At 37.2% G+C, this 13,037-nt stretch overlaps 1 protein-coding gene across 1 annotated transcript; it reads left to right on the top strand.

Annotated features, from left to right (window-relative positions):
• Window positions 1-2,862: 2,862 nt before the first annotated feature.
• LOC114651803 (mediator of RNA polymerase II transcription subunit 28) lies at window positions 2,863-11,813 on the top strand. The gene is made up of 4 exons (XM_028801776.2): window positions 2,863-3,029; window positions 10,324-10,390; window positions 10,490-10,602; window positions 11,538-11,813. Exons 1-4 carry the CDS (start codon window positions 2,883-2,885, stop codon window positions 11,733-11,735), a joined length of 525 nt encoding a protein of 174 aa, XP_028657609.1. The 5' UTR covers window positions 2,863-2,882; the 3' UTR covers window positions 11,736-11,813.
• The last annotated feature ends 1,224 nt before the right edge of the window (window positions 11,814-13,037 follow it).

Genomic DNA, 13,037 nt, shown 5'->3' with positions numbered 1-13,037 from the left:
CGTTTGAATAACGTTCCTGTCTCTCTACAACCTCCTGTGTTTCTTCGCGCAAAAATCTGTGACCCAAGCATGACAATCTAAAAAATAACCATATAAACATATGGTTTCTACTTCGCGGATTTTCTTATTTCGCGGGTGGCTCTGGAACGCAACCCCCGCGATGGAGGAGGGATTACTGTATTTGTTTTAATCTGACAGACTTAATCAAGTATAGCCCACACTTAAGTTTACGTCAATCCATTAAAATTAGGCGGACACAAATTTGTCTTCATATGTTCATTGAAATGTTCTTCATATGTTGTTTAATAACAATAAATATCTCATATCCAAACTGTTATGATCATTATTTTCAAAACCGCTAATCATAAAAAACGGTGGTAAAAATATACTGCACTCGACAGAATGCTATAGTGTAAGATACTGGCACTAGTAGACTACCGTCGCAGATGTACTTTACGAATATACACTTCCATTTCTTGCAGTCACTTTATCTTGACCGTCCAACTTAGAAATTATCTTACACGTCTACCTTTAGAGATTACTCCCACCTTACCTTTTAAAATATCCATAAGGCAACTGGCTAAAGTGGGACATGAATGACAAATAACGCTGATTGGAGATTTGCTGAATAAAAAGGTGATTGACCGCGACGTTTATAATTTTCAATTGGCTGATAAATGACTGACGTACATAAATTTAATATTCGATTGGCTGAAGTCGAAAATGCTATATCACGCCTATTTTACTCGGGTCTGCAGATAACATAGACATAGAATTACTAGACGCCTCATGACCAGCAGCAACGTACGTCAACGTCGCTGCCATATTGCGAGTGGCACTGCTATGGAGTCAAGTAATGGATAAAGATGCCTCACGCATGTGCTGCTTGGGATTGTAGAAACCGCTGTACGCTCCAAACCAGATCACAGGGATTACATTTCATAGGTAAAGCTGAACAGTTGTTTTGGTTTATATTTGGCCATTAGAAAATCCCGTTTTTATAATCTTAACTTAGCTACGACAGGCTAAGCTAGCAAAGCTATGCATTTATGTGCTTAAGTGAGCCTCCAAACAACGTTTTGGCTAAATGTATTTAGTCACTAACTATGTAGATTGTTGTTAGCTGTTAACATTTCTCAAACTTTGAAAGTTTCCCAAAGAAATCCACCTCAGGAAGCAGTGGGAGGTAGCCCTTAGACGGAATTTTGAGAAAGCTGTCCTGTAATGTGTGCAGTGGTAGTTTGGCTAACAGATGCTGTACCGGCATCATATATCAAATTGCTACCACTTGCCTCACATTAAAAAAACAAAGGAGGTTTGATGATTCCTTCTGAGGGTACAGTCAAGGTGGTCAAAGTAGCTGAGCGTATTATCCGACAATCGACATTAGGGCAAGGTGGTCAAAGTAGCTGAGCGTATAATCCGACAGTCGACATTAGGGCAAGCTGTCAGTGTATCTTTGATCAATCAGTTTGTTCGGGCTGAGACTGGTTCAGATGATGTGTTTTTTTCTCCAAGGAGCACATTGAGGAAACACAGTTTGAAATTGACAACCATCATTTTATGCTCATGTCTTTAGTTGTGTCCGTCTTCTACAAACTAAGGCTGCACCATATTGCCAAAATGAATACTCTCAAATTACAGAGTGGCGAACACACAGAAAAAGCTATGTAAGGCAGTTCTGTTTCATGGATTTTAGATCCTATCCTGTATATATTTAAGTAACCACATTGTGTGTGCGTGTGTGTGTGAGAGAGAGAGAGAGATTTGAGAGAGGAATGAGTGAAATGTTTTCAGAAATTAAAGCCAATTTGTACACAAAATTGTTTATTTTTGTCATTGAGTGTTTCATTTCACTGTTAAAAGAAAGACAAACAAAGGTAACTGGCAGTAACAGTGCAAAATTCACAATTGGTTTGCCAGTTTGAAAAGATAAGTTTTGAGGGTAGTTTTAAAATGTGTTATTGAATCGAGCTGACGTATATGAAAGGGAAGAGAATTCCAGAGTTGAGGAGCACCATGAGAGATGCTCGAGCTCCCATAGAACAGTCTGACGTGTGGTACAGAAAGTCGAGCTGCAGATGAGGATCTGAGTGAGCGTGGGTCTGTTGGAGATCAGTGAGGTTGTGGAGAGCTTTAAATGTTAAGAGCAGTATTTTGTATTGTATTCTGTAGTTAACAGGGAGCCAATGAAGTTGAGAGAGAATAGGTGTAATATGTTCAGTGGATTTAGAACAGCAGGTTATTATCCTGGCAGCAGAATTTTGAAGAAGTTGTAAACGATGGATACGAATTTGTGGGATGCCAGATAGAATAGCATTACAGTAATCTATACGTGAGGTGACTAGAGCATTAACCAATACTTCAGTATTGTGTTGCATAAGAACAGGACAAAGTCTAGAAATGTTTCGGAGATGGTGAAGGCAGTCCGAGAAATGTTACTTATATGGGAGGAATTATTTAATAATAATAATTATTATTATTATTTAATAATTGCCATTATTAGTGTATAAATGGATATAAATAATTGCATTTAAACGATTCGCCAAAATCTGTTGTATGTAAACGATACTGTTTTAAACGTTATTGTTTTTTCATCAGAAAACCCAGTTTACACGTTTATATGTATTACCGGTAGTTTAAATGGCACTTTTGCAACTCGCAATATGGCGTACGCGCTGATGTACCGTGTGAACTTGGCAACACAGTGAATACGGCGTCTATCTATATATATCTGTGTGCAGCAGTATCTACTTGTCTACTTGGTCAGAGAAGGACAGAAGGACGGCCGCTCCAAACGTATCCCGTTACGTCACGACCTAGCTGGTGAACGCCTACTATAGTGCTACTGCGCATGTACAAGGCTCAGTTTTAAAAAAAATATGGCGTCTTCTTTGAGTGGTATGTTTTCGGCCCAACAACCACCAGGACCATCACTTTCAGGAGCCCCTGGGCAAGCCGGTTTGTTAGCAGCTGGAAACAGAGGTCACAGCAACACTCTTGTTGATGATCTTGAGGCGTCTTTTGAGGTACCGTACCAAATAAGTGATTTAAGTTAGTCAAATTCACGACTGAGTCATCGCTGTTGCGAATGATTTTTGGATTTGTGGGTTGTGGAAAACATATTTTTACGAGAAATATATGCAATCAGGATATATCCTAATATGAATGGTAAGAGTTTTAAAATTCATACGCCGAATCCGCACACGTTCGATTTTGTTTTGTTGTAATAGCTGTTGTTAAAATTTTTTTGAGTTTTTCGTCTTTGTTCTACTGTACATTATCACTGCGCTTAGCGTGGAATAATCGAGCAAGAACTCTTTGTCCAGGTATAAACAGGGTGGCATAATAAAGTGCCGTTATTATTTCTGCTGTATCCCTTGCGATTGCTACCCAAAAGTGTAATCAGCCACTTTATTCTTGTGTAGTGTTCTCATGATTTTATACCTCCGTCCCTTACGCCGACGAAATTATGTTACCTGGCAAAGTGTCGTTATGTTAGTGTACTATGATGAACCGACGACCAATTCAGGGTTGGTCCCAAACATGTAGTAGTTATATATTAACTTAATGCGTTATTTTTTGGCAGCAGTTTCAAGTAGACTGGACTAAATTGTGTCATCCTTGGATGATGCTGCATTAAGACTGAAACCGTGTTTCACGTTTTTTTTGGGGGGAAAAAAAAAAACAGTAGTCATTGACGAGGTACTATTGTTTATGTAAAGAACCAAAGCAGTTCGAATTGCCAGCACATGATTTTCACAGAATAAACTGTTGTAGTGGTTATGTTCGTTATTTGTGTTGCTCTAAGTGATCCCATCTAGTGTTCTCAATATGATGTAGTGATATTGGAATGTGTTGTTTCCAATATGTAATGTTTACCTAAACTTAAATAGAAAATACCCAAGAACAGCAAGTAGTGCAAGAGCATGTATAAATAGCAGGAAATAACCATAGAATATGCCTCTGAGATTATGAGAGAGAGGGACAGATTGAGCACTGACAAAAATTTTAAAGTTGTACTTGATTACCATAAGTAATCACCAGTAAGTATATGTGAAATGCAAAATGACTCTGATCCTTCAACTATTTACGTTGAAAGGGACAGGGAAGAAAGAATACTTTAAAATATTACTCAGGCACATAGTCATTTTTACAATATCAGGTGTTTTCAGCAGTAAAGCTAATACTGTACCAAGAAATATAAAAGTAGGTATAAATTTAGAAAAAAAGTAAATGTAAAAACACATTTAATTTTTCACCAGTTTGTAGACTTTTATATGTTCTGCAGCAGAGATACAGCCAACTGAGTAAATTTATACAGGATAAAGTTTTCTATTGCATCATTGTGAATTTCCCATTGGGATTAATAAAGTATCTATCTATCTATCTATCTATCTATCTATCTATCTATCTATCTATCTATCTATGTTATGCAACAAGATTTTTCAACTACATTCTGCTTAGGTGTGGAAAGTGTAGAGTGTAAAAATGTCCCCCCCCCCCCCCCCCCCACCAAAACATTTCTCTCTACTGGGTTAAAGACCCCTGACATATCTCCTGACTGCTAAAGTTCTCTCCAAGTGCCGTGTCTGCAAAACTGCAAATGCTTTTATGTCCACCTCTCCAGGTAGTCCTGGCCTCCTCAGACAGGTCTTGATCACCCGAGGAGCGTGTCTGTGTCGGGTCTGAACTCGGGGGCTATACACTGAATTTCCACAATGCACCAATTAAAATAAGTATAATTATCAAGTCATTCATGGTGATGAACAATTGAGGATAGTATTTATGGAGTTCTAGCGCAAGTTTTAATGTTTGCCTATTTAAGAGATGCTTATTCTTTCAATTAAATGAGTTTTCAGCAGCACATTCACAGTCGACAGTCATTTTCAATGTTTCATTTTTTTTTCCCTCATGCTATGCCAATTTGAGAATTAATACATTGGCCTTGTTTTCTTATTACCTTTATTCAACTTGACTGTTAGGAATGCATTCAAATTCAGGTTGTACTTGCTAAAGTATTTTGTGATTATGCTTGTACAGTGGAACCTCTAGATACGAGTTTAATTCGTTCCAGAACTGAGCTTGTATAGCGAATTTCTCGTATCTAGAACAAACTTCCCCATTGAAAATAATGGAAATCCAGTTAATCTGTTCTGCACCCCAAATATATTAACATAAAAATCAATTTTCCTAACAAATAACACTGATAAATTATATATACTGTAGTCTACCTTTAATAAATAACACTGGTAAATAATATAACTGATTATTAAAAGAATCAAAACAGGTGTCCAAAGTGCAGTAGAGCATTCAATAAATCTTTAAATAAATAATCCTTAAAACAGTTGTGAAGTGGAGGTTTAAAATACACAAGAATAACAATCCTTTAACACGAGGTTAAAACGTCAACAAGAAGCAGTCTTTAAAAACAGATGACAATCCCCGGTGCTTCTTCTCTGTTAGCATCTCACCTGCTTCTCCCATGCGGGCTCTGCAACAGGCGAGACACTCTTAATGCAGCTGACCTTCTCTACACCGTCCTGCTTCAGCTGTTTGGCTCGCCTGTTCAGCTACACGCGAGCCTGCACTTGCCTGCCTTCTCTCTCTCTCTCTCTCTCTCTCTCTCTCTCTCTCTCTCTTTTTCTTTTCTTTTCTTTTACTTTTTCTCCCCCTTAACCGGCTCGCGCTTCTCTATATATGCGGGGAGGACATGGCAGCTGCAGCCCATCAGCCACAGGAACAATCATGGATGTGGGCAGTTTCCCACCTGTGCACTTAGGTGAGAAACGCAGACACCGCAGATCACCCTGCGGCTCGCTACAGCTACCACGCCCCCTCGCTAAGCCGCGAGCTATACCCACAGCCTGGCTCGTTACGCGAACCAATGCTCGTATTTAGAGCTGAATTTTTCGCTCATACTTTCCTCGTATTTTGAATTTCTCGTATACAGAGGTGCTTGTATCTCGAGGTTCCACTGTATTTTCTTCATGATATGTATTAATTTTATAATTACACATTTTAATGTTAGATGCAGTTCATTGCGATTAAGTACATACATTTATGCGATTAATTTTTTTTAATTGATTCTCATACTATCTATATAGAGAGATGTGTGAGTCACTGTCTTGCACCTCAAAACGCAAGGCAGAGTCTCAGTATTTTAGGAAAACTAGCTTTATTCAGCTTGAAACAGGAACAGTACGGTTATTTATTGTAACATGATCTACCACTCTCCTATACACAAGCACAGCGATCAGGTAGGGTGGGGTTAGTGGCCAAGTAATACTGTTCCCTGCATTTATAATGTTCCTTGCATCATCCATCGATGACAGGTGCTTACAGCGTGACTACTATCGGCTCGAATTTACTAGTGGTTGCCCCTGCAATGGGTAAGCAATTTTCCTCAGATGCAGCGATTGCGTTTCGGGATGCACTTTGGCGTGTCATCATGTTCTGGGGGGGATGCTAGGTCCCAAAAGAGTTTAGAAATCTTGCAATATATAACAATAATATTGTGTAACTGTATCATATAATGCCAAGTTGCCTCGCTTACCAACAGAAACACTATCTTCTGTTTAGTTAAAAAGCTGAAATTTGGCAGGATGGTACATTTAGGCCAGTATTTGTCCGCTAAGAAAGGTAATTTTGATATACCTGCGCATAACCTGTTCAGAGAACGATTTTAAGATAAAAAGGCCCCAAAAGATTATATAGTTCATACAGGTTTAAATGTTGGAGGTAAAACAGAAACAAAGGGAGGAAACCTTTTTTTTTTTTTTTTTTTTTTTTTTTTTAATGACCTTAATAATTAGTTCAGAACAAACTCTGCAGTGTTCCATCTCTAGATGAATTGGACATTTTTGAATATTAATTAAAACTAGGGGGCTTCGCTCGCCAACCCCCCTGCCAGCGCTATGCGCCAGCAGCTTCGCATCTGTGGATTTCACTTTTCACCAAACAACAAAACTTTTAATTCTCGTGGATAGGCCTCTTCATTGGGAAGAAACACTACTTTTCCCTGATGGCAACACAAATTAGACAATCTACAAGTCTCCGACTTAAAGTTTAAAGCCAAACAATATCTACATACTTCTGTTATATCACTTATGTCCATATATTCGATCTCTTTTCGCTTTTACCTTTTCGTCAAAATTGCATTGAATTTTGATTCCTTGTTTGGAATTATATTGTGATAACACAATGTATAATTGCCCGTGAGTGAATATCATTTCTTTCTCTCTACATGAACTGTGTCTGACAATAGCATTCACACAAATTAGAAATGATTGAACCGTGTGCGTATTTGTAAATGTTTTAGATGTGGGCAGGACTTTTCCAAATCTCTTTGCATAAAGTCTTGTCTCGTGGGGCTTGAAATTTTCTCTCACGTGATTTCACTTTTACCAAACAACAAATCTTTAAATTCTCGTGGATACGCCTCTTCATTGGGAAGAAACAGTACTTTTCCCCTGATGGCAACACAAATTAGACGATCTACATGTCTCCAACTTAAAGTTTAAATCCGAACAATACATTCAGTCTGTTTTTGCTGTTCCGTTATTTCACAGAGTAATAATTTCCGTTTGTTTGCGCTAATTCGATCTTTACTTTCATTTTTTTGAGACTTTCGAGTTTTCGTTCTTCCATTATCTCTAACCTTCTCTGCATGTGTATCTCGCCAACTTTTTTGAATTCTTTATGGCGTTCTACTTTGTCATCTACTCTTTGTCTTTTATTTCCGGCCCTGGGTGTGGTTAAATCTCTTGGCACAAAGTCTTGTCTTGCGGGATGTGAAAGTGACTCTCTGAGAAAGTCACGTCTTCTCTCTCTCTCTTCCCAAGATTTTTTTATTATGATAGAGAGATATGTTGTTGCTTTCCTATTGAATTATGGAGGGTGCATTTTGGTTCTTCTAGTTATGCAAAATAAGTCCAAGCATTAACAGTGCACCATAGGAATTCATTGTGAGCTTATTTCTTCATAATTTAGCAATTATGATGTCACCATCTGATGTAAATTTAACATTATCTGAGTGATCAGCAAATATCTTCCACTTAAAATAGCCTTAATGTTGTACAGTCATAATACTTTCAGTCACCTCCAAAATTATTGGCAACCCCAGTAAAGATGAGTTAATAAGGCTGTAAAAAAATAAATAAATAAATAAAAATCACCTTTTGGTGAATTATCTTAGTCAGTCATTTATTTTTCAACCCGCTATATCCTAACACAGGGTCACAGGGGTCTTCTGGAGCCAACCTCAGCACAGGAACGCAAGGCAGGAACAAACCCCGGGAAGGGCACCGGCCCTGCTTGCACTAAAAAAAGAGTCGATCAGCCTTTAATTAAAGTAAATTGTAAGAAAAAATAATTCCTCATCAAGAAATAATTATTTTTAACAAAACCCCATGTGCCACGATTATTGGCACCCCTAGAAATTCTTATGAACAAAGTGTAAATCAAGCCTTTTTCCATTTATATCTGACATTTTTAAATTGATTAGAGTTTGTTGAAACTTTCAAGGAGAAATTCATGACTTACTGTTTTACCAGGATATATGTATGAGGTGGCACGGAGGCCATATTCCCTGATTTATTTATCAACATGGTAAAGATCACAGGAACCAATTTAAATGAGAGAGAAGTGTGTTTACCTTAAGTCGGATTACAGCTATAGTATAAAAATAAATTGCTAATTGCCTGTAAGTTTCCATATTTATAGCTAGGGCAATAATAATAATAAAGTTCAAATCAACTGGAACTGTTACCAGCTTGCCTGGGCCAGGACCCAAGTTTTTCTTGCCCCATGTAGTGTGAGCAGGTTTTTTTTTTTTTTTTTAAATCCCCAATGATCACTGTTGGAGAAATACAGAAAAAAGTAGTATCTTGGGCTCCCCAAGTCTCCGAAACTACCATCAGGCACCACTTCCATGCCAACAGATTATTTGGAAGGTATCTCAAAAGTAAGGCTTTCATGTCATTTAACAACAAACATAAACAACTGGAGTTTGCTGAACACTACTGGAATTTTTAAACCATGTTCTATGGTCTGACAAAACAAAAATTGAGCTGAAATTCCCTATATTCTCCAGCCTTGTAAGATCTTATAGGAGACTTAGACCTGTTTTATAGGGAAAAGTTTTAAATGCAGGAGTGCCAGTAATCATGACATGTGTAAGTGTAAGATGAAGGTAATTCACCAGAAAGTGAAACTGTTTTAAAACCCTTTTTACACCTCTTTATGTGGGGTGCCAGTAATTGTGGCAGGGACCATATGTCCTAACAAAGTCAGATGCCTAGATGGCATTATTCACAATTAGCGTCCAGTGTCTGATAATTTTGGATAATTTTAATCAACAATGATATGTACGATGCACAATATTATGAAAACTAATGAAAAAATAGTTCTGTTCCTTTCCAGAAATATTAATTTTCTAGCCTTGCCTAAGGTCATCTAGAGCAGTGGTCCCCAACCTTTTTGACAGCAAGGACCACTTTAGTAGATGCAAATTTTTCCACGGACCGGTCGTCTTGGCTGATCGGGGGGCAGTTTTATACACAATTTACATAACATTTCTATTATTATTAAAGTTATTAAGCAGTTCGCATACGTTTGCAATCTGAGATTTTTCTTCTTCTTTTGCATATAACAAAGACATATGCTTTACATTTGCCATTCCAACAGATTGCACATCACAAACATTAACACTGCTATCTTTTTTTCGTGTCTGCCGTTTCGATAGGAGGGTGACAATGAGTTAAATTCCAATGGATGTTTTTCAAATGTTGACAAACAATAAGCAAAAAGTATCACTGAAAACCACAGACAACAAAAACAACAAAAATAAAAACAGTACGAGGAAAGTTCGAAGAAAGAGATTTTTTTACAATGTTTCTGTTTGGGGATCGTTGTGCAAATGTGCACAACTGAGCTGCGACCACAAAAGCATCTATTGAATGTACTTCGTAGTAACGCGATTTCTATAGACTCATGTCATATGGTGAAACTGTCAGGACCATAAAAATACTTTGTTGTAATACTCTCTCACCTCAGTCTCTCTCCTCTCTCTGCGCCGCTGCAAAGCCCCATCCGCCAAGCATTCTGAAAAGTCTGAGTGAGTCGCCGTTGCCGGCAGTTCTCTCGCGGACTGGGGACCCCTGATCTAGAGGAGTACACCATATTATTATTATTATTGATAAAATATAGAAATTCTCATTACTGTTTACAAATGTATAAATGCTAATCATAGGTATGTGACTGAAAGAATGCAGTCACTGATTATTTTATGTATTTTTTATTTTTTTTCCTTGCAATTTTCAGGCTTGTTTTGCATCCCTTGTAAGCCAGGACTACGTGAATGGTACTGATCAGGAAGAAATTCGAACAGGTAGTGTTTTGAAATGTTTTGTTTTGTGTTAATGATAATAAGTGTCATTTTAACAAATATCTTTTTTTTTTTTTTTTTTTTTTTTTTTTTTTTATAAAGGTGTTGACCAGTGTATACAAAAGTTTCTAGACGTTGCCAGACAGACTGAATGCTTCTTTCTGCAGAAAAGATTATTACTCTCTGTACAAAAACCTGAGCAAGTTTTAAAAGAGGTAAGTATGTAGTTGGATGTATTGCTGTGGTATACAATTCCTCTGTCTGTTTAGGGTCATCATTGTCATGTCAGAAGAACAGAGTGACACTCATACTTGAATGTGCTAATTAACATACACCATATAATCTTTCTCAAACCTAATGATTAGTGCATGTAACAGTCCTACCTTTAAAATTGGTCTGCTTTCATTACCAGAAAAATCACAGGACACAGTTTACAGCACTGCATCCAATTAGGAGGTATACAAATTTAGCAGATTTTGGAAAGATTGCATTCGGTATTATTCTTTCTTAGGTTGTTATGTAAACGTTTAGAGAAGGCAGCACAGATAAGAAAATGCATCAGTACCAATGATTAACACCGCACATTGTTACTAACATGTTATCAATCATCAATCTTCTTCAGTTTCTTGTTAAAAGTATTCAGTTTGTTTATATATATATATATATATATCTATATATATATATATAATACATAATCAAGCTAAAGTACCAGTTCCTGGGGTGGTTTGTCACGTGGTGGGTGTGGCAGTGCACTATATCAGTTCATTCTTCCAACCTCTCTCTCCCTCCCTCTCTCTGACTCGGTCGTGTGCTCTAAGCATCTTATTTTTGTGCCGAGTGTGAAGCTTTATGTAGTTTGCCTCATGTTTATATTGCCTTTGATGCTTACATTAAGATAATGTGTGAATGTTTTTGGGAGAGATTTTTATTTTCCTCTTCTGTGATTGCCAGGCAAATTCGTAAAGCTTAGGCACATTTGCATATTTAAAAAATAATTGTTTACATTTGAGGAATTGTTTAGTCCTCACTGAATACCATTGTAAAATGCAGTAATGCTCAGAATGTTTTGTTGTGCAATTATTTTTAAAAAGCCAGTAGATTGTATCTTTTACATTTGAATTAAATGGTTATTTTTTTTTCTTTGTTTTAGGATGTATCAGAATTGAAAAATGAATTACAGAGAAAAGAGACGTTAATTCAAAAACATCTAGGCAGAATACGTCACTGGCAACAGGTGCTTGAAGACATCAATATACAGCATAAGAAGCCTGCTGAAATGGCTCAGGGTCCACTGGCTTACCTAGAACAAGCTTCAGCAAACATTCCTGCCCCAGTGAAACAAAATTAATGATGAAAAAGGAAGTGGACTTTTTTTTTTGACTTAAACTGTATATTTTTTGTATCTTTTATATATTAAAGTAAAAAGCAAATACTTTTCCTGTGTGATGATGTTGTGTTCCTCACCTTCCTCCATTCCAACCCCAAGCTTAAAAAACAATCTATGGAACCTGTAGAATGGTGAATTAAATAGTGTTTTAGGAATTGTTTATTCAGTGTTGGATGATCTCATGTGTCAGAGACATCTTTAGACAGTCTTGCATGCACAGCATGCTTCAGATCTACTCACAGATTTTCAATAATGTTCAGTTACTGGTACTGTGAGGGCCACTCATACCTTCAGTTTTCATTTCTTGGAAGTAGTTCACGGTGGATTTTGATGTATGCTTTGGATCATTGTTCTGTTATAGAAGCTAACCTCTTTTCAGCATGCGTTCCTTGATGAACTGCATGACATTTGCATCCACAATTTTCTGATATTGAGTGGAATTCATTCTTAACTATATTTTGCGATTTTCCCTGTGCAACTGGCTGTCGCACAACCCCAAAGCAATAATGGATCCACCTGCATGTTTAATAGCTGGGAAGATGTTATTTTCATGAAGTGCTTTCCTTCTTTTCCTCCAAGTACACTACCAGTCAAACTTTTTAGAACACCTCAGTTTTTCTTCACATTTATTCAGTTGAATTGCAATGAATGACCTGAAATGGTGAAAAGATGAGCAGTAAACTGCCAGAGGTTTAAATTTAAAGTTTAGGTTGAAAAACTGAAAAAAAAAATGAAATTTCAGAATATTACAAATGGGCCTTCTTCAGGAAACAACTAATAGGTTGCAACCTATAGATGTTTTGCAACAATTAAAGTAAATTAAGCCATGCTAGTTGAAGCAAACAGTGTGCAGATGTCCCAACTTCTGTTGATTACTTTAAAACCCTCTGTCTGGTAGTGTGGTGGGAGCTGCATGCCTGCATTTTGTCTTATTACTACAGACAATGTCACAATGCATACTGTACAATAAGCACAAATGCTATACAGTTTACTGAAAGCCATAGTGAATTGTGGATTATAAACAGTAATGTACTAGAAGAACACAGTAAATACTCCAAATCCATTACTATATAACATGTCTTCATGAGGTGCAGGCATACCTGAACATATTGACATACTCATTTGTGGTTTTTATCCTGATCAATAATTCAGAAGAGAAATATTCTGTAATTTGTTATTTTGTTTTTATGTGTTTATCTGGTCCAGTACGAACACAGACAAATATAGGTGCCAACCTGGCACATTCTGCTGTATCAATAGCAT

This window comes from Erpetoichthys calabaricus, chromosome 5, assembly GCF_900747795.2.
Source record: "Erpetoichthys calabaricus chromosome 5, fErpCal1.3, whole genome shotgun sequence".
Classification (NCBI taxonomy): Eukaryota; Metazoa; Chordata; class Cladistia; order Polypteriformes; family Polypteridae; genus Erpetoichthys; species Erpetoichthys calabaricus.
This window is presented reverse-complemented; position numbering and strand designations above follow the sequence as displayed.